At 37.1% G+C, this 20333-nt stretch overlaps 2 protein-coding genes across 12 annotated transcripts; one reads left to right on the top strand and one right to left on the bottom strand.

The window, feature by feature from the left end:
• The first annotated feature begins 1873 nt into the window (after positions 1 to 1873).
• LOC105671411 (uncharacterized) lies at positions 1874 to 7898 on the top strand. 5 transcript variants are annotated; one of them, XM_067356832.1, is made up of 10 exons: positions 1874 to 2015; positions 2429 to 2558; positions 2772 to 2859; positions 2936 to 3939; positions 4172 to 4324; positions 4525 to 4660; positions 4745 to 4872; positions 5091 to 5381; positions 5628 to 5888; positions 6093 to 7898. In XM_067356832.1, the coding sequence occupies exons 4-10, from the start codon at positions 3720 to 3722 to the stop codon at positions 6212 to 6214; spliced, it is 1311 nt and encodes a 436-aa protein (XP_067212933.1). In that variant the 5' UTR covers positions 1874 to 2015; positions 2429 to 2558; positions 2772 to 2859; positions 2936 to 3719; the 3' UTR covers positions 6215 to 7898. The 5 variants fall into 5 exon arrangements, with proteins under 5 accessions (XP_067212933.1, XP_067212930.1, XP_067212932.1 ...); XM_067356829.1 differs by having other exon boundaries at positions 2772 to 3939; XM_067356831.1 differs by lacking the exon at positions 2772 to 2859 and having other exon boundaries at positions 2860 to 3939.
• LOC105671412 (band 7 protein AGAP004871) lies at positions 7854 to 19533 on the bottom strand. Of its 7 annotated transcripts, none has more exons than XM_012365561.2 (10): positions 19355 to 19533; positions 18085 to 18208; positions 12391 to 12497; positions 11816 to 11888; positions 11184 to 11266; positions 10461 to 10664; positions 10318 to 10373; positions 9235 to 9313; positions 9057 to 9158; positions 7854 to 8969 (listed from the first exon to the last, which is right to left on the bottom strand). In XM_012365561.2, exons 2-10 carry the CDS (start codon positions 18164 to 18166, stop codon positions 8871 to 8873), a joined length of 885 nt encoding a protein of 294 aa, XP_012220984.1. In that variant the 5' UTR covers positions 18167 to 18208; positions 19355 to 19533; the 3' UTR covers positions 7854 to 8870. The 7 variants fall into 7 exon arrangements, with proteins under 7 accessions (XP_012220984.1, XP_012220982.1, XP_012220983.1 ...); XM_012365559.2 differs by having other exon boundaries at positions 12391 to 12500; positions 19355 to 19532; XM_012365560.2 differs by lacking the exon at positions 19355 to 19533 and adding an exon at positions 18844 to 19295 and having other exon boundaries at positions 12391 to 12500.
• Between the last annotated feature and the right edge of the window lie 800 nt (positions 19534 to 20333).

Here is a 20333-nt window from a genome sequence, read left to right on the forward strand (position 1 = left end):
GCACGTAGCAGATCATAACAAATTACAGAATCATGTATGCACGATACAAATTGCACAGCGGCCTGGTTACAAATAATTAAAAAATTGGAGATGATCGTTCCGAATCTCGGAAAGAAATATGACATTTATCCATCAGCGACTTGTCCGAAACGTCGATATTATAAAAGCGTGATTCTCTTGAATCACGGGATTGATTATGGCAGAGTCAGGTAAAAATTATCATCTAAAAGAGCGCTAATACAAATAATCAAATCCAAATAATAAAATATTATTAATATAATAATAATATAATATATAATTAGTAATATAATATACAATAATAATATAATAAACAATAAATATATAATATATATATATTTTTTAGACCACATTTATATAATTTAATTTCTCAGTGATCTTTGTATTATTTCAGCAAATATTGTGAAATATGAACATCAGAGAAGCCTCAACTCTTTTAAATAATAATGAATGGCAAACGATTGCTGTTGAAAATATCGGACAAATGTCAGGTAATAAAAAAAAAGTTAGAAATGGAAATTTTATATGTATTTATTCCGAATTTGTTATTTCTCATAAGCAGTTCGAGATCTATATGGGTCTAATCTACAAGAATCATGTCATGCGTTTTCGCAGCTTGATGCGTCAAACTATCAATTTCTAAATAGATCGCGGATTGATCAATTATCTGTCGATGTGAGAAACCGCCGAGAATCACGACGACGATGGAAACTTAGTAATTGCTTCCGGTGCACATCTGCAAGAGACGAGGTACGTGACTTTGCAAACTGCTATCTGAAAGATCTCGGACGCGTCAACTCTCAAAATGTATAAAAGAAGGCTAAACAATATGGCATACAATAATATGCAATGTACAAACTGTATGCAATAAGAACGATTTTTTTTTACGCATATTTCGGCAAAATTATTCTTTTTACAAAGCTACATCTTTTTAGGCGCTGCTTATCAAAATTATATTTCTCAGAAGAATCATGTGCTAAGGATTTGTATTTATAAATGCAACGAAAAAATGATATATTGCAGTAGCTTAAAGAAAATTATTTGATATGTGCGTTGTCAAATTCGTTAGAAGTTTTATTTTTCTTATGTGTTCTGGTACTTTTTCTGATCATTTCAATCTTGCATTCTTTATACTCTCTGAACAACTCAGTTTCGTCTCTTTTGCCGCGCTTGCTCGCGATCACATACAGCTCGTAATATTTTATTCCTTTTCGTGCGTCTCATTCGTCGTTGATAACATTCACGGACTTTCTCAAAAGACAAAAGCAATGTCTCAGTGTCCTCGCGCACATGAAGTACATAAACAAATACACATTTATCGTTTCATATCGATCGGGATCGTCGTTTAGAATATTCTCTGCAATACATTTTGTACACTCAAAAAAATGATGTTGCAATAATAGCTAAAATTTTCTAGGTGTAAAAAATTAACTAAAACAGACAAATGATTAGCAACTGTTGTGATATTGCATATGTAATTACTTAATCAGTTTAGATGACAGAAACAGAATATATATCTGTATTGTTTGTGAACTTTAAAAAGAAAGTTTCTCTAAAGCGCCTATCTATATAAGATCAATCACGTGTTAGATCATGCAATGAATAACATTTAGCAATGGTACCTAAATTTTTCAGAAGCTATTGCTAGAACATTACTGCTATAAATTCTATATGTGACAAACAATGTTTTCACAGATACGAAAAATAGCGATACATTCTTGTTGCGATATCTAGAAATCTAACTACATCAGCGAAATATTTTTTTGAGTGTATAGTATTATAAGTAATATTAATTGAGACAAAATCATTTATATGCCGCAGGATATTCCTTCCTCAAGAGGTGCACCGCCCACATACTCTTCTATATTCAACGGTTCGACGTCCAATGAACTCACTTTTCCAATAACTGATCGATCGTCCATTATCATGGCGAGAATTCCGCCGCCCACTTACGTTCAAGCTCAGGAGATGAGTCTCGCGGAATCGTCGAGGAATCCGTTGGTTTCTCTACCTTGTACAACAGTCTTAAAGTTTCTTAGCAATTAGTCTGGAAAGATTTCTCTTAAATCGGCATATTTATTTAAAATTCGAATGGAATCCATTTATTTTCCAAAAATACTTGTTTCATTTTTAAAATTATGAGTCACATGACAATTAATTTACGAATGATTCGGAGATTATCAAATGCTGTGCAAATACATGTTCAATTTGTCATTCTTGTTCTATTGAAAAATTCAAGCTCATGCTAAGTAAATGATTTAATCTCATACTGAGATGGTAATGAGACATGAAATCACCAATTTAACGTTTCTCTTTGTAAAATTTACCCGATAACAATCGACTCGCGCGATAACTTGCAAACAGTTTTGAGATAATTAACAAAATTGCAATGTAATATAATTGTTTTCAGCGATAAACAACTGGTCACGAGTACCTGCAGCCGCGATATGTCCTCGATGCGAAGCACTCATTATCACTGTTGTCGTAATACGTCGGTCTACGATCTCTCACATCGCAGCGTTAACGCTCTTTCTGTTCGGGTACGTACGTGAAAATGACAAGTAATATTTTATTGCAACATCAACATTTGCAACATAACATTCAATATAATCTTAAGCCGATAGTTTTGTAAGAATCGTAGAGCTTTATTAGATTTTACTATTTTCTTAATCGAGAGACGCACGATCGCGTCTCGCGCCAGCTTTTTTGCTGTCTGAAAGAAGAATAATATTCCGTATTTTTTTTTTTTTTAGGAATCAAGGTTTTAAGAAAATCATAAAATACGATAGTTGATATGCTTGCAATTATTACTAGCGGTTTATTAAATCGATGGCATTCTAGGTAATGCAAAAAATTACGTTACGGACTGGCGGAGAGTTAAAGAATGGCGCGCTATTGTCCGATTTCTGCGTCGTAGGTGTTGGCCATGTTGCATGATTCCTTACTGCGTTGACTCTTGCAATAATGTGGACCACCACTGTCCTATCTGCCGCGTGCATCTCGGAACGTACACATCACGATGACAAATGACGAGCGGTGGAATAATTTAGAAAAGCGGCAGCGCGCACGAGCAACGACGGCAGCGGCGGCTTTCTCATTTAACGGTAGGTCTGTCTGGTCCCTCAATTGTGTCCCTTTTCTCCGTCACTTTATCACTTGAATCTTAGTGACGAAATCCATTTTTTGTGAGCAACTTTCCAAACCCGTCTCGCGAGGGTTTCGCGTTTTCACGCCTCTTATTCAACGGCGTCCAATCATAATTGTAGCGATCTGCGAGAAAGCGAGGCGCTTATCGCGACTCAGGAGACAAAAACAATACTATCAATCATGGCATCAATTAAATTTCTCGCGACTTTCCCTAAAATCTTCATGTGCAGGCGAACACCTAAGCGCGACGACTCGATTGTACGCTGCAATTTGCTGCATGGTTTGCAGACCGTGTAAATAGTGTCTCTGGGTATATTAGACTTGACACCTCGGAATCGCAGGAGTGAGTCGACGTCTCGTTCGGTAAAATGCGCGGACCTCCTGCGACAATTCCTGTAACATCGCGACTGACGAACGAAATTTATGTTGAGAATTCTATGTTCAGAAAGTTCAATAAAGGAACGACAGTGTATTTGCAATATAATAGCAGTGAGTAAATTTTTTTCAACGTCGCTTCATGAACACATCGAAACTCCACATCGCGAATTCTTAAGATGGCCGAGAAACGATCGTTAATCGCGCTTCTGATATGCTGCGTTACGCTTCACATCTGCGCCGATGCCTGGAATACTCGCGGCAGGCATCGAATCGGAGATAGAAGACGATTGTGGCAAATAAATGATAACAGCGGTCCCGGCGTTTCGTTTCAAAACACGAGACGTAATTGGGAATTACAAAACAACAATCGGACTCAAGCCGTTCGAGAGAAAAGACGTAAGTAAAAATGTTGAGTAAAATATATGACACGCAAAGAGAAATTAAATCATAGAAATAAATTTTCCATCATTATTTTTATTTACTTACTAAAATAAAAGAGATAACAGAATCGTTGCAGCAAAAGGTTAAATTAAAAATATATTCTACATAAATATAAAATACGTTTGTGACGAAAAATATTAAATTTATTCAAGTTATATAAGATTATTTATTGCATTACTGTGTGCAGTCTTCTCACTATTCACATTGGTAAAGTTCGACAACAACATCTGTGGCGGATTAAACGGCGAGAATGGCACGTGCGTCGCAGCGGCAGAATGCGCGCAGCGTGGCGGTGTTTCCAGCGGCGTTTGCGCGAACGGCTATGGGGTTTGTTGTATAGGTAGATATGAACGTTTGAATACTTTACAGAAGAATCTCCACGATTTATTTAGCGTACGAAAATTACTAAATATTTCTGAAATGTCAGTTGTTGCACTAAACTGATGATTTGAAACGTTCAACATCTTTCACACCGACAGCTTAGATATTCTTGTAGCTTAATCAAAATTTTTCGATTTATTTTCCCTTCACTTCCGCCAGTCACGGTGTCCTGCGGAGGTACGACCGCCGATAACAATACATATTTTGTCAATCCAAATTATCCGTCCGCCTTCGACGGTATGGAATCCTGTCAAGTGACGCTGATAAAGTCACATCCAGACGTGTGCCAGTATCGGTACGTTTTTAAACATTTTCGAAACTTTTAATTGCTAGAAATTTACAAAAACACTTGCATTTAATTGCCGCTGATGGATTGCAGATTGGACTTTACACAATTCAGTATCAGAGGCCCGGAAACGACGAACAACGTTTGCACTTACGACCAATTTATCGTTTCCGGCGGCAACCCAGTGCCGACAATATGCGGTAACAATAACGGAAATCACAGTGAGTATTAAACAAAATAGAGAGATTATTTTATCCTTCTTTATCGATACTTTATTTCATTTATATTTTACATTACTTTTATTCTCGCTACAAATTGTTCAATTAAAGCGCTTCGTATCTGCAATTGTGCGTCAATAATCTTGTTTCTTTTTTCATTTTTTGTTGGATAAAAATTGGGATTGATTTTAAATAAATTGATAAATAAATACTTTTTACAGTGTACGTAGATACAGGCGTCGGACAAACCAATCCGATTACTCTGACTTTCGTAACGAGCGGCAGCTCGTTTCCGCGTTCGTGGAAAGTCCGTGTCTCGCAAATACAATGCAGCACGATTTATCGTGCCGAAGAGGGATGCCTCCAATACTTCACCGGGGTTTCTGGCCAGATAAAGTCCTTTAACTATGAACCTACGACTGGATTGCAATTATCAAATCAAGATTACAGTATATGCATCAGGATGGAGAGAAACTTCTGCGGGATTCAATACATGGCGTGCTCCGATGACAGTAAGAAAGAAAAATATACAATAATATACACAAAAACGGAGAAAAAAAAAATATATTTACACAATTGAAGCTTTGATAAGAATTCTTGTCAATCGCAAGACGCACAAACAACTTTTCTTTTAAATCTATTTTTATATTGAAAACAAAATGTGCGTAATATATAATTGAAAGAAATATTTTAATGATTTTATATAATTTCCATCTGTGTTTGAAGCGTTAATATTTTTTCGCGTGATTCGTTCACAGCTCAAGGGATGATGATCCCGCCTGCTCCGGCGGGTCCAGCGGGTCAAATAATGCGCAGCAACGCGTTCACGTTGACGGGAAATACGCAGAACACACAAATCGCGTCGATGACGGGAACGTCTTGTTTGACCGATTGGCTATCGATACCGTGTGCTACGAATCTGGGCCGGATGCCCACAGCACCGCTAATGTGCGTCGATCGATTATGCGGCGGCACTTTCAATTCAGAAGCCCAAAACTTGAACGGGTCATCTGTTATCAGTGAGTATTTTTTTGTTACTCTTTTGAATTTTTTGATGTGTAAAATGGTGCGTAATTTGTCACAAAGAGCTACAAACATTTACAAACTGTTAAAAAAAAAATAAAACGTCTATTATTGTGTATTTAATATTCATCCGCACATTTAATAAATAAATAAATTTGTATTGATCATTTTATATACGAATTTCTTCAATCTTTTTTCAGGCACTGTGAAGCCGTTCAGGTTGATTTTTCACACGGACAGCACTGAAGCACCTGGCGATGTCGGGAACAGAGGTTTTTGTTTGAATTACGTGCAACAACCGTGCACGACAAAATTAAGATAAGTTGTTTGATAAATCGTTAAGTACAATTTGTAGGATTAAAACGGAAGACAGTAGGTTTGCGGAATCCCAACTTTTATTTCGAAATTTTTAACACACATATTTTTCCTTAAATGTATAACGACATAACAAACGCGCTTAAACAACTGATGGATTTATTTTTATGAAGAGATTGCGTGCCGTTATATAAATCAAAAAGTGCTCGTCCTCTCAACAAATATTCTTTTTATTAAAATGTATCGCATACATTCTTACAGATCGAAGAATAATCTAAAAGGAAGGGGGAATTACATTTTTTCGAATCTTCAATATTTGCATAGAGAGAACCGATGATGAAATGTATTAACTGATAAACTATCAATTAAGAATCATAAAAAAGAACGATAGAGAATATATATATATCGTTTTTAATAATCAGAAAAATAATCGTGCTGGTAAATGTGTGTTTAGTTGATTAACTGTACAGACTAAGCGGTAGAACATTACGATTAGAACATTTATAATATTCACAAACTTTGCGTAGTTGACGTCTACAAATCGGTAGACTGATTAGAGAGAATATAATGTAATTTAAATCAACGCTACAGACGAACGTGTGTATATGCATTAATGCAACAAAAAGCAGAGAGGTAGCTTTCTCACTCTTCGAAAATGAAAAGCCTCAGTGATATTTGAGAATGATCGTAGAATGACAGTATACGTACATGTGTATGTATAAGTACGTGTGGGAGATGCATTGGACAACACTATTATATTATATATAGTGATTCATAAAAATAAGCAAAATATTTAAAAAAAAAAATATTTTCAAGTATAATGAAAAAAAGAAAGAAGAGAACAAATATTTTATATATAAAAGAACGGAAACAAGTCTTTTATAATATATTACCGCAAGGATATAGATATTCCTTCTAGATTGAAAAGATAATAGACATTTAAAGTTTTTTGAAATTTTCAAGAAAACAAAATTTCGTGAATCACTGTGTATGTAGATACTAGATGGCGGAAACAGCGCTGAATCCACTGATTATCGTCGCATAATCGTATCGCGACAATATATCTTATTGCAACCATCTCTGATTATTATTTATACATATTATGGATCGAAACGGTCTTTATATCTTAATGCGAAGTAAGTACCGTCGCTCGCATTCGCAATTATGTACGCGGAAGTGAGACAACGGCCAGCTCACTTTATTTAAAAGAGTATGAAGATAAATGAGCTGACCTCATTCTACAATCTAACAGCCATCACAGTTATAATGAGAATTTTTGTTAAAAGTCTTTTAAAACGACGCAATAGGTCTCCCGCGTCGCTTACATCGATTCGCGTCTGCCTCTTCGAACAATTAGAGCTAAAAATGTGAAAACTTGATCCCCCTTGCAATGATTTTTCTCGAGTATGAAAAATATTTACATAACACAGATAAATAAATCAGATCTTTTTGGAATATGCAAAGAAAAAATATTGTTACATGTCAACGCGCATGTATCCTTCGATAATTTCACGTTCTTTTCACGTTCTTGTGTGCTTTTTTTTAACGAATATGCATTACTTCACTTTTCGTTTTACAATATTTTTCAATACTTCACGAAATAAATAATACTGAACGTACTCTCGAGATTATTTATACGTAATTAATTGTTTTTTTTTTTTTTTTTTTTTTTATATTTTCTTTTTATATAAGTAGATATCGTAGAAATATTAAAGCGCAAATACTATAGTGATCGATTAAACAATGTATAAATATCGCGCTAGCAAGAGTTACCGATATTGGACCAAGCAATCGTTACAGGCCGTTAAGGTACAATTATTTTTCTAGTGATTGTAAAATCAATTACTCTTACATTATCAAGAAACGTATTAAAGACTAAATATTTGACTTGATGAAATGTAATGTAATACCATAAAGAAAAGAAATTCGCCGTCGTTGTCGATTGTTAATTGATAACAGTTTAATGTTGCCGCGTGTCATAAAATTGACGAGATAGAAAAAATTATTTTTTAACATTTATCGAGTAATTAGTGTGCAAAATAAATTTTTTTCGTATCAACCACTCGATCGATTGACATCGATCGCGTCTCGTACGCGTTCTGGCGTTAGTGGCAGTGCAAGATCTGTATGTAAGCGAATTATTAATCAGTTTTTTTTTAACTATTTTATATATATTGTTTTTCAATTTAAATCTAATTATAAATTTATCTTGACGTGAAATCATCGTCGCGCCAAAAATGGACCAAATGTGCAATTGATAAATCGTTAAATCACGTTTTACGAATGTATATTATTCTTCACAGTACACAACAGTATAAAATAACTTTGTAAGATTTTCCAAAAATATGTGTTTCAGTCTGCGTCGCGTACGATCTTCCGAGTTTGAGAACCCGCGCGACAAAATCACGTGTCGCAAGTGTTCTTCTCTAAGTAACTCTACGAGTTTACAGCCTGTCGAAATCGAGATTGTCAGCGGTTTTGGTCGAATATTGGCAACTCCGTGAAGTCGAAATGTAGGTATGTAATATGCAAGCGTGTTAAATATACGAATAAAAATCGTCAAACAAAACTCTTCATCCCTCGGAGAACCTCGGGGAACCGTCAATTTTTTTTTTTTTCCTGTATTATTACGTGCCGCGAACGCACGACGCCCCAATGCGCGATTATTCTTTCGGCAAAGCTTTCATGAAGTAAGTCAGCATATCGATCGGCAGCGGAAACACGATGGTGGAATTCTTCTCCGCTGATATTGTGTTCAACGTCTGAAATAGAAAAGAGTAGCGAATTAACGTCCAATAATGTAATAACTTGATTGTAACGATAGAAATAAGGGATAATAAATTTCTCACCTGCAAGTAACGGAGCTGCAGGGCAGCCGGGGAATCGCCGATGACCTCTGACGCCTCCCTCAGAGCCCTGCTGGCTTTCTGTTCACCTTCCGCGGCGATCACCTGGAAAAATAATTATGCAATTACAGACTCGACTCGGCGAAATAATGAATATCTCGCTGTTTTATTGACGTCTCACCTTGGCGCGTGCCTCGCGTGCAGCCTCAGCTTCCGCCGCCATGGCACGCTGCAGCTGAATAGGCAGTCGCACGTCTTTGCTGTAGAAATTGCGAGGAGAGGTTCACAATTAATGATTGTTACTCGCGATATTTAAATATTAATGCAATCGCAGAACCTTTCGTTAAATTCGGCCTATTGCACGATTATAATTATTATCGTCGGATAAGCAAAGTTTTCGTGCGGTAAATTTCGTCGTGAAGTTTATCGTCGGCGAAAACTTTCGCTGGTTACCGCAATTGTTGCAATCGTTCCCAGACAGCATGATGACCTCATATAATACTCCTAAAGAGTTCCAACAATTTTTCTGAGTTGATAAATTTAGATCAGAAGGTGGTTAGAACGTGCTCATAATGTACTCGGATGCGTCGACTTCTGAGCTCATTTTGATTTCATCATAAAGAGCTTTTTATGCTTATAACCTAGTAAACGAGAAATTATTGAAAGTTCAGAAATAGGATTAAAAATTACTGAGAAGAATTTATTTACGATGATGCTGAATTTTATTTAATTCTTCTCAATAATTTTCAATCCTATTTCTGAACTTTCAATAATTTCTCGTTTACTGGGAACAAATATACCTCAAAAAAATTACATGTGAAAAATTGCGTCAGAGATCGTTGTACCAAGAACAATTTCACACACTGCGTGTTTTTTATGCACTGCGAACTGCGAGACTTGGAAAGTACTTTGTGGTTAAATAACAAAGAGAATAATCGACGAACAATATATGGATGACCAACAAGAATCCAGCCGAGTCAGGTTGGGTGATGCGTGTTTTTTGTTTTCACGCATCATATTATATGATGTCAAAATGAGCTGACTATGAAGAATTATTTTGTGTTAGAAGTATAAGTTCATAGTGAGCTCTTTTTGATTTACTGTTAAAGAACTCAGAAAAGAGCACTTTTCGACAATTTTTCGTAATCATTTTAGCAGATCATAAAGAATTCAAAAAAGAGAATACTTTTTGAACTCTTTCTGGAGATCCTGCTGTCTGGGGTTATTATATTGTCGTTATAGGAAGAGCAATTTGCATACGTACATCTCGACGCGCTCCACTTTTATTCCCCATGTATCGGTGGCTTCGTCCAGGGAAACCTAATCATCGAAACATCATTAGCGCATAATGATCAATTTTTTTTTTTTCAATATTTGACAAATGGAGCCTAAGCTTCCGCGTTGTACCTGCATGTTTCCGGAGATCGTTTCGCGTTCGCTGAGTATTTCATGAAGCGGTCGTGTCCCCATGGTGTTCCTTAGAGTCGTCTGAGCCAGAAGCCGCGTGCTGTGGTGCGCGTTCTCCACGTTCGCGATCGAAATGGTCGCGTTGTTGACGCGATAATAAACCACCGCGTCGACGGACACGGTAACGCTGTCTTTCGTCAATACCTTACATGTAAGTAGATGGACGTAAGTTCGTATTGATATACTAAAACTGAATTCTCTAAGAACATGCGTGTACCGATAAACGATGGACGAATGATAATCGGAATATGGATTCAGTAATCAGATATTGCCAAAGTTTGCGATATGAAAAACTAGTTCCGGTGTCATCATTTTCTCTTTACAAACTATATAAATAATATAATAAGCTGTGAAAAAACGAGATATAACATTACAGAGTAATTATGGAGAAAGTTTGTAAAATAAATAATGAGTTAGTTTTTCAAATAACGGCATTAAGACTTCGCCGCTTTCAACCGCGAATAGATATGAATTAAAATATAAATTAAATAACATTTGCATTTAATTTTTTCTAATAATAAACGACTTGCGCACTACGAGAAGCGTTCTCATAATGTCATTGACTTAGAATTGCGAATTGTGGGGCGTCCTGCGCGTACGATATATTCCTCGTTACGATAGCTTCGTTTTGATAGCGCGATATGTGATTGTAAATTCAATTACCTCCTGCGGCGGTACGTCATACGTTCGCGTTCTCAGGTCAACGCGCGCGTAATTGTCCACACACGGCAGGATGAAAAAGATACCTAAAAGCACGAAAAATTAGACATTTTGATAATCGACATCTGTCATTCATACGTGAAATGTCAAAGCGTTATTACGATGTGAAAAAAGTTGCTCGAAGTAAATGCCAAGCATATTATTCAGCCGTATCGATCTTAAATTTTATAGTCTAGCAACGAGTATATGCAAAGAATATGTCGAAATTCTCTTGTATTAAGTACGATCGCTGTTTAATAACGAAACAGATCGTTGGTTTGACTTTAACATAAGAAGTCGTCGATTAACATTTTAATTAATTAACACACATCTTAAAACGATTATCATTTTACTTTGCAATCGATATGAACTGAGAAGAATAAAAATCAAAAATAAATAAATAAGACAAGAAAAATAGTTGTTTGCTGAAAAATATTAAAAGACAAAAATGTGTAACATTATATTATTCTTTTTCTTGTTCTAAATTTCAATTAAAAGGATCCATTTTTTAAGCTGATTAATGATTGTTGTAGCTTCTTGCGGTAAACCAGCATGATTAAATCTGCTCTAAAATAACGTAATAACAATAATCTTACCGGGACCCTTAGCACCGCCCGATAGAAGACGTCCAAGTCGAAATATGACAGCTCTCTCGTATTCTTGCACGACCTGTAAATCCAAAGAAAAAAAAAAAAAAAAACAGATATAATGATTAATAAAGAAATAAAGCACGCAAGTTGATAGGATAAAAAATAATTTTAAAAAAATTTAGAGCGCGACAAGTAAAATCAATAATGAGCGCCGCGATATAAATTAGTGCTTGTTTTTGCTGCAAAATTAGTAAGAAATATCGTTGATAAAAGTTATTAACATGATCATTAATGAAAGCGTATGATAGCGGCGCATTGATGCATATCGCTCAATGACTTGGCGATCTAATAATAAGATCGCGGCAGAAACGAGCACGTGCACGGTGCTAGAGATGCGGATATTATTATGCATAAACGCCGTGTAGCTATAGTTACATCGGAATAACATTGCTTGTTAAAATATAGCGCTTCCGTAGCCGCCGGCGAGCGTTGATAAATTCCCGAAAGAATAACATTTCTCGAATTAATATCTTAAAATTCTCCGCGGAAGAAAGTTCTCTCTCCGAAGAATAATATCTTACCTTGAAGCAGACGAAAAGAGAGAACGGCATCGTCAGAATGACGACAATCCATGATAATACGACCAGGATATTCCCGCATGCCGTCCCGTCGCTCTGCGCGCTATCATCTGCTGTAACATCATTTCGAAAAAAGTTATCGTTTCCCGATTGCACTTGCTTCTCGAAAGATATGTCGCAACGAAAGCCTCGAAAGTTCTCGAAACAAAAGATTATAACACCTAGAAAGGTATATTCGTAGTTTCACTCCGTTTTGCATGCTGATTTTGTTCCTAATAAAAACGCGAACATAAAAAATCAAACTTCTAATTCAGATTTTGCAAAAATTTCGTGATATTTAATTTGAGAAGTCTTTCGCATGCAGCTCGTAAACGATTAAAACTTACTCGATGAATTTACTTCCAAATCCCATCAAATTTCTATTTTCAGAAATGCAATTAAAGTATATCATTAAGTGGACTTGATTCGAGTTCAATGATTACGCAGCGCCTTTATCCAGTTTCTAATTACAGCCTTCGCTAGTAGTTCAGCGAGCGAAGAATAGATGTATAAAGAAGCACTCGATTACGTAGTATCAAACGGTGAACAATATTGGATAGAATGTGTACCAAAAAGTTTGGCATCAGATAGCGCCAGGGCACACAATTCGCTATTGACTGAAGTAAATTGTCTGCGACAGACGTCACTAACATTCAGTTTTTCAAATATATCCGATAGTGCCTATCGAATACATATTACTATGCCCTAACTTCTACTCCTGTCAGACAATTTAGGCACGTTGGTCTGGTCTTCGTTCTTCATTATCTCAACTTCACGATCGACGGTCTTTCATAATGTGTCGATAGAACGAAAGTCGGCAGTAGAATTAAAATTGAGTAAACTTCAATTCGAATTTAGTTCATTCGGAATTTTGAAATAGTAATTGGAATTCTCTGCTTTGAAAAAGAATAGATGAGTAGCACAAATCTACTACGATTTTCTAACGTTTCTTAGCAATGTAATATTTTGTACTGTATCTCTAGAAAAAAACTGCATTTCCCGGAAAATTATGACAATTATCTGTGATTCATACATAACTCTCGTGAATAGACGCTTGCCATTATGTAGAATGCGAAATTACTTTGCATTTCGTCCTGCCGTGTTGTCGTCGTCCATGTCGTCATAGGGACACAAAGTACATCATACAGTATTCATTTATTCAGCAATTCATTAGCCTTATAGACAACGTTGGTTTATCCGATCACATATGGAACATAATAAATTTGCGTAGGCGATATTATCGTGAAATAAATGTCGAGCAGTTTGTTTAGCGTGTTAAATGTTGAGCAAAAATCTGAACAACACGTTGTAAAGTGTATAAAATTTACATACGCAAACGTGTGTACTCTTAAAAGGTCGTGTGCAAAATAATGTTTTTATCATTTCATTTTGTTCGTTGTGATGAATGAAAATACATTATCTGTCGTGCGAAAAATATAAATTGGAAATAAAAGTAAGAAGATGTAGGTTATTCTTAAGTCGAAGGAGGTGCTCGCGTGACAACTGTTGCACGTAAACATGAAGGTTGATCGTATCGGATCTTAGGATAAGCCGCGTGCAAACGTCTTTAAAAGTTCAAAGACACTTGCTTAGAAATTATTTCAATGTGCAAATCAGATTTTGGTAAAGAATTTTTTCGTACTGCACGCAACAGTGATGGCATCGCAGGAATATTTCGCAGAGCATCTACGCCTTATGAATACATAAATACATATATACATGCGTGAATTGGTAAACGCGTAAGTACAATCTCCATTGATTCTACCAATGCCTTCGGCTGCTTTACAAGCCGATCAATATACATACGTCACATGTGCACACAACCTACATCTGAAAAATGATAATTCCACAACCTTCGAATCTATGATCTGACCGCGATATACCGACCGGCGTTTGAAGAAAACGCTCGATAAAATTCGAGAAAGAAATCCCATTTTTTTTCCTTACAATCGAAATATTCACCGAGAAATGAGATCAATATAATTTCGGCGAACTTGGATTTTAATGTTACAGACATCGTTCGTTCGGTGCGAAAAGAAATTTCGATAACATTTAATTAACAAGGTGTTTTCTAAATTAGCTTTGTAAATTGAAAAAAGGAGTATGATATTACAACAATTTTCCTTGTTTTATACATTTTTAATAAAAAATAAACTTTATAATCACAAAATAAAATGATAATAATTGTAAAATGTAATAAAATGATTAATGACTTCTCGCGCTAAACTGATGATGTAAAATTAATCTGCGCTCAATCCTGAGAGCTGTAAATTAATTTTTATTTTATTTAAAAATTTATTTGTAATCTAGTTTCAAATAACGACTGTGTCTTCTTCTTGTGCAACATGTTCAGTGAATATAAAGCAAAATAAATGCCTCAAATAAATCAATAGTCCTAACATTGCATACGTAACATTCTAGTGGTCAATAATGTTTTATATTTCCGATTTATGATACTTGGTTTGAATTGAATTTCATTAAACCGCTTTTTAATCAATAAATAAACTACTGAAACAACACTGAATTGTTCAGTTAACAATTGTTATACGCAAACCCGATCTGTCCAATCCAAAAATGCCCAACCGAAAATGTGAAACACCAGCACGTTTGTACAGCGAGAAAATTATAGAAATATACAGAATCCTTAAAATTGCTCCCTAAAATGCAAAAAGGGTCACTTGATCCCGGCAGGATTTGAAACGAGATTTTCTTACATCCTAAACTTCCGTCAAATCGATGAACGATTCTTTCGTCCTGTCGCGATACCCGCCTCCAAACGTTTTCGCTTACCGTCCGTCATCTCGGGGCGAGCAGCAGGACGCCGATCCCGATTCTCTCTCACCACAACTGCCGAAATGGCACCCACTCGCGAAGGGGTGACTGTTTTGCGTCGTAGGTCGGAGTGGGGCGAAGTGAACGGACCCAGCGGTTCGCAAGCGCGTTATTCACGTCTCACACAGTTCACCGCGACTAGATGTTACACCGCACAGGGCAAGCTCTCTATCTCTCTCCTTGTCAGCCCGGTAAGCCTCTCTTTCGTTCATCCCTGTCGCCCTCGACGAGGCAGCATGCGCGAGATGCGCGTTCGCCGCCACCCTTGCTCACCGCTTTCCGCCCTCGCCCCGCTCACCGCCGCCCCATCACTCCTCATTCTCTATCTCCACCGCTTATCCGCCCTCCCCGTGTAAACCCTTCTTTTTTCAAGTTTAGTCACCCTTCTTCCTCCTGCACGAATTTTTCCCTCCGTTCACCACCCTCGCTAACAAGAAGACAATATATGCCTAAGTGATGCTCGAGTAATTAACCGACACACACACACGCGCGCACACACGGAGAAGAATGCAAACTGGATTGACTCGAATTTTTTGTCGATAGATACGCATCGAAACCTTCGCGAAGAGCGATTCGCAAAGGAAATATGTCATTTTACTTTAATCGCGCAAAACATTGCGGAAAAATTTTGCACCGTCAACTTGTTAATAGATCACAGATTAGCACGTAGCAGAAATGATTTAGCGGAGAATCCCATATGAAGCTTCACGCAATTATTGGATATTTTATAATAATTAAACATTATGTTATTGCAATTTTGTTGGAATTTCGCAATTCTACGTTTCTGCAATGTTTTCGCAATATTGCGTTACAACTTGCAAGATTGGGCAATTGGCGTAATAAATATAAAGTTGAAATTTTTCACAATTCCTTTAGCCAACAAGAATTGTTTTAGCCTTTTAGCTAATTTTATACACATATCATGCCTTTCGTACAGTGCTATATAAAACTGCCACGCGTGCTAGTTAAATAGATATTTACGTCGCTCTCGACGCTTATCTCGCCGTTTAATCGATCGCGAAAGTCGAAACAGCAAAATAAAAGCTTATCACGCGGTCTATCGAGGGCTACTTGACAACGGTGACGTCATATGCATATTGCTTCGGGGAAAAAACGAGGTGGATGTGCGACAATGGTTTGTCCGAAGCGGAATTAATCGAAGTAGCCTCTAGACAATTTGTCAGTCTGCTCTGGATATTTTATTCGATTTATTTCCGCGACTAAAATCGGTCGTGCCGACCTACGTGCGCTTATAGCAAGTCTATAGAAAGCGTTATGCAAGGTGAATGCTAAAGCGTTCCAAGTTCACGTGTATCAGCACGTACAAGGTGTCCCAGCGAGCCACTTTTTTTCGATTAAAAGCGAAATCTAGTTTCCATCGACGTGTCAAGAAAACTCGCCCGATGTAAAATTTCTCAATACAAAGCATCGTGATTTCAAATAAATGATTAAGCAAAATCGAAGTGCATTTTTGGTAAATAAATTTTTGAACTGCAAAACAATTCGATCGACTTAAAACTGATTCAGAAATGTGATTTGACGTTATCTACTTTCCCAACTAATATTCAAAGTTTACCGGTTTCCAATTTCGATCGCTCGAAATTAATCACTCTGTAAATTGTAAAGACTATATTTTTATAACAGAGGGACTTGACTTCGGACATTGAGCGAAAAATCTGTAAATAAGGAAAACATCGGGGCGCGGGTTTTGCGACACCTTGTATACAGTCGATCGCAAAGAACTTGGTCAGCCAAGATCGGCTGTCTATGGCACGACTCTTTCCACTTGGAGCGCAATTTGCGTCCGCCCGCACGGCGCACTTGTTTCACTTAGCCTAAGTGTACGACCTAGGCTTGACCATTATTACTGATAGCCGATGAATGATGAAGATTGCAGGCTAAAAAAAAAAAACGATAAATCATACATGCACCGCCTCGCATCGTGAGAAACGGCACGTCAAGGATCTATTTTCTGGTAGCCTGCATTTCGCGGAAATGTACAGCTACTATTTTCGTCGGCACCCTGGACGCACACTGGGCGTGTCAACACGCAATTTTGCACATCCGTTCGGCGATATTCAATAAGATGGAAAAGTCGGGATGATAATTTGTACGGGATTTTCGCAGCGAAGCTCGCGATATCTCGAAAGTGGACACTCACTGCATTCCTAAAATAACTTATTCTGGATTTTACAAATGTCTTCTTCATCGGACGGATGTTAAAAATTGCGGATGCACTTTTGAGCAAATATATAGGCCGTGATGTTGAAGTTCAGCTAAGTATAGAAGTATTTGACCTTCTTTACACTCGCGAAATAATTCATTTCCTGGCTTTAAGGTTGAATATCGTTGTTATATCCTATCAGGGGCCTTTTGGTTTCCGCCACGTATACATTCGGAATAATCGTTAGCATTAATAATTACACTTGCAAGGAGCAAGGCTTGCACAGATATCATATTTCTCAAAATAATTTCAAAATCAGTTGCAACAACTGCAAAACCATGGGGAAAAAATGAACACAAGAAGAAAGAATAAATTTCATAAAGCGCGTGATTTCTTCATGTTTGCATTTTTTGCAGAAAAATAAGGTAGAATTTAAAAAGTCAAATAATGGACAATGAGAGAATTTATGTACGAATAAGAGCATATTGCTCGAGTTTTTTTTTCTCAAAAAAAAAAAGAAAATAAATAAGAGTAAAATTGCACACATGTGCATTTTTATTTTAACTCAAAATCGAGAATTAAAGTCTTAGAGAACGAATAAATCCTTCTCTCGTGCAAATTTTCTCTACACAAACTACTTTTGCTCATCCTGGAAAACTCACATCCAATAATACGCTTCCGGATGTCATCGGGCCGAGAATTAATCTGCATTGTTGATCCATTGGCGTTGCTCATGGTTGCCATAGGTATGTCCGTCGGATTAACGCGTGACTCGAATCTCGCCACCTAGCATAAAAAAAACATATTTGAATCAGTAAAATGCTACATCAACATTCAGGCATTTTATTTCGAAATTTCTATCTTTCATTATATGCCTAATAAAAATGAAAAAGACCTATTGTATCTTAAACATATTTTTCTTAAGACTTTTATCATAGAGCACAGAAAAGTGGCGGAAACATCATAAAGATGTTCCACTGCAAAATCATAATATGACAAGTATTTTGTGCAATATTGCTATAATTGCAAAAGTTGTAACGACGCGATGTAATATTATATAATATTTTCTTAGACAGATCAAACACACTTGATCGCTTTTCACCTTTTACATATAAATCACGCAAGATCATGTTACATTTAATTGATTTAAAATTAAATTTAAGATTAAATTGAATTAAATTGAATTTTTGTCAACTTGCTGGGTTATTAAGTCAATTTTTGCTTCTAGCAGAAAATAAAAAAAAATATATATACACATTAAAATAAAAAATGTAAAATTTGTAAACGATACAAATTTTTTGCCTTACAGAAAATTTTCCAAGTTGACTCGCTCAAATTCGAAACGTCCACTATTGCGTGTTTATAACAACATTGCATAAATACATTGCGCGTTGCATCAAACTGCAAGGTTACAACGTAACTGAAAGATTCTGTGCTCTATGAGCCCTGTGACACTTTCATCCCTGTTGATGCGAATCATTCGATTTTCACACGCTCAATGCGCGCACCAGTGCGTTCCGCACAAACAAGATAACACGTGGACGGCACTGATGCACATTAGTGACACGCGATTGCACTCCTCTCCCTCTGCAAAATGCGACGGACAGGTCACGATTTAATCACGCTCCGATTCAATTACGTCCGCAAACATTGGTACATTCCCGTTGCTCTCGTTATTTCTCGCGCCGACTCGCACTCGAATCATGCAGACGTGACTTTACAGTCCTGCCTGCCGACTCCCGTTTATCCTCCATTCGCCTTCGAGAATTTCGCTACTTGGAGCATTCGTTCGTCGACGATCATCGGGTAGCCGTTGGGCAACAAGTTGATTACGATTTCGCGATTCGCACAAAGCGCCTGATGAATTTTCGCGTAGAAGAGAGAAAGAGAGAGAGAGAGCGCGCGCGCGCGCGTCCACTCGTCTGCCGTCACCTTGCTCGTTGCCGATGATGCGCAGCGCGATGACAGAAATGGAGTGGTCAGAACAGAGGAGTGAAGTCGTCGTCGCGGCGTCGCGACACTTTATAGAACGGCCCGGGCGCCGCCCCGACGAGTGCTAGTGCACGCGGCGCGGTCCGCCCCGCCGGCGGGCACAGTTCGCCATCATATACGGAGCTCGCACCCGTCGCTGAACGCTGGGTTGTGCATACCACCCACCGCTCGCTCTCGAGCTATTTGCGGTATCGCGAAAAGCGGTATGAAATTTGCACGATCGAGCGAGATTGGACAAAAATATTCGACCCAATTGCACGCATTTCCGTACTTCTTATCCATCTTTTCACAAATTTGCTTGTGGACGGATCTATTCAGGTTGCATCACTCAACGATCAAATATAGATCTGCATCTTTTTGCACCGCGCCGCAATAAACGCTTGCTGTAAACATGCGGTAAACGTCAATAACGATGTTGTAAATAATTTAAATGATAAATTAAATGAAGTCTCATGAGATCACTTGCAAATATGCTGTTAGGGCAAGCGAAAGAAAACGAGAGTCGACAATAAAGATTATATTAGATGTAAATTGTAAATTTTTTACGAAGTACTGTTTCCACCACGAGAAAAGGAACAAATCTCAATGCAAAAGGATGAATATATTTCAACTAGATATATGAAAATACTTTGTATGTAATGTATTTTTGTATTCAAATGATCACACATGCGCGCATACATGTATATTTCAATTTCTTATGATTTATGTTTAATATAAAATTGATGTAAATGAATTTAATGTTTTAATATCCTGTGAATATATTCTTTCAAGTGTTTAAAAAAAAATTTTTTACGCATTGATTGTGTTCGTCCATTACGATATTCAATATTGGATAGAAATAATAAATCCTGTAGGATATTTCGTGCACGGCTCATGATGTGAATTATGTACGTGAGAAAACAAGCACTTGCAGGGTGTA

The sequence above is a fragment of the Linepithema humile genome, chromosome 6, assembly GCF_040581485.1.
Source record: "Linepithema humile isolate Giens D197 chromosome 6, Lhum_UNIL_v1.0, whole genome shotgun sequence".
NCBI lineage: Eukaryota > Metazoa > Arthropoda > Insecta > Hymenoptera > Formicidae > Linepithema > Linepithema humile.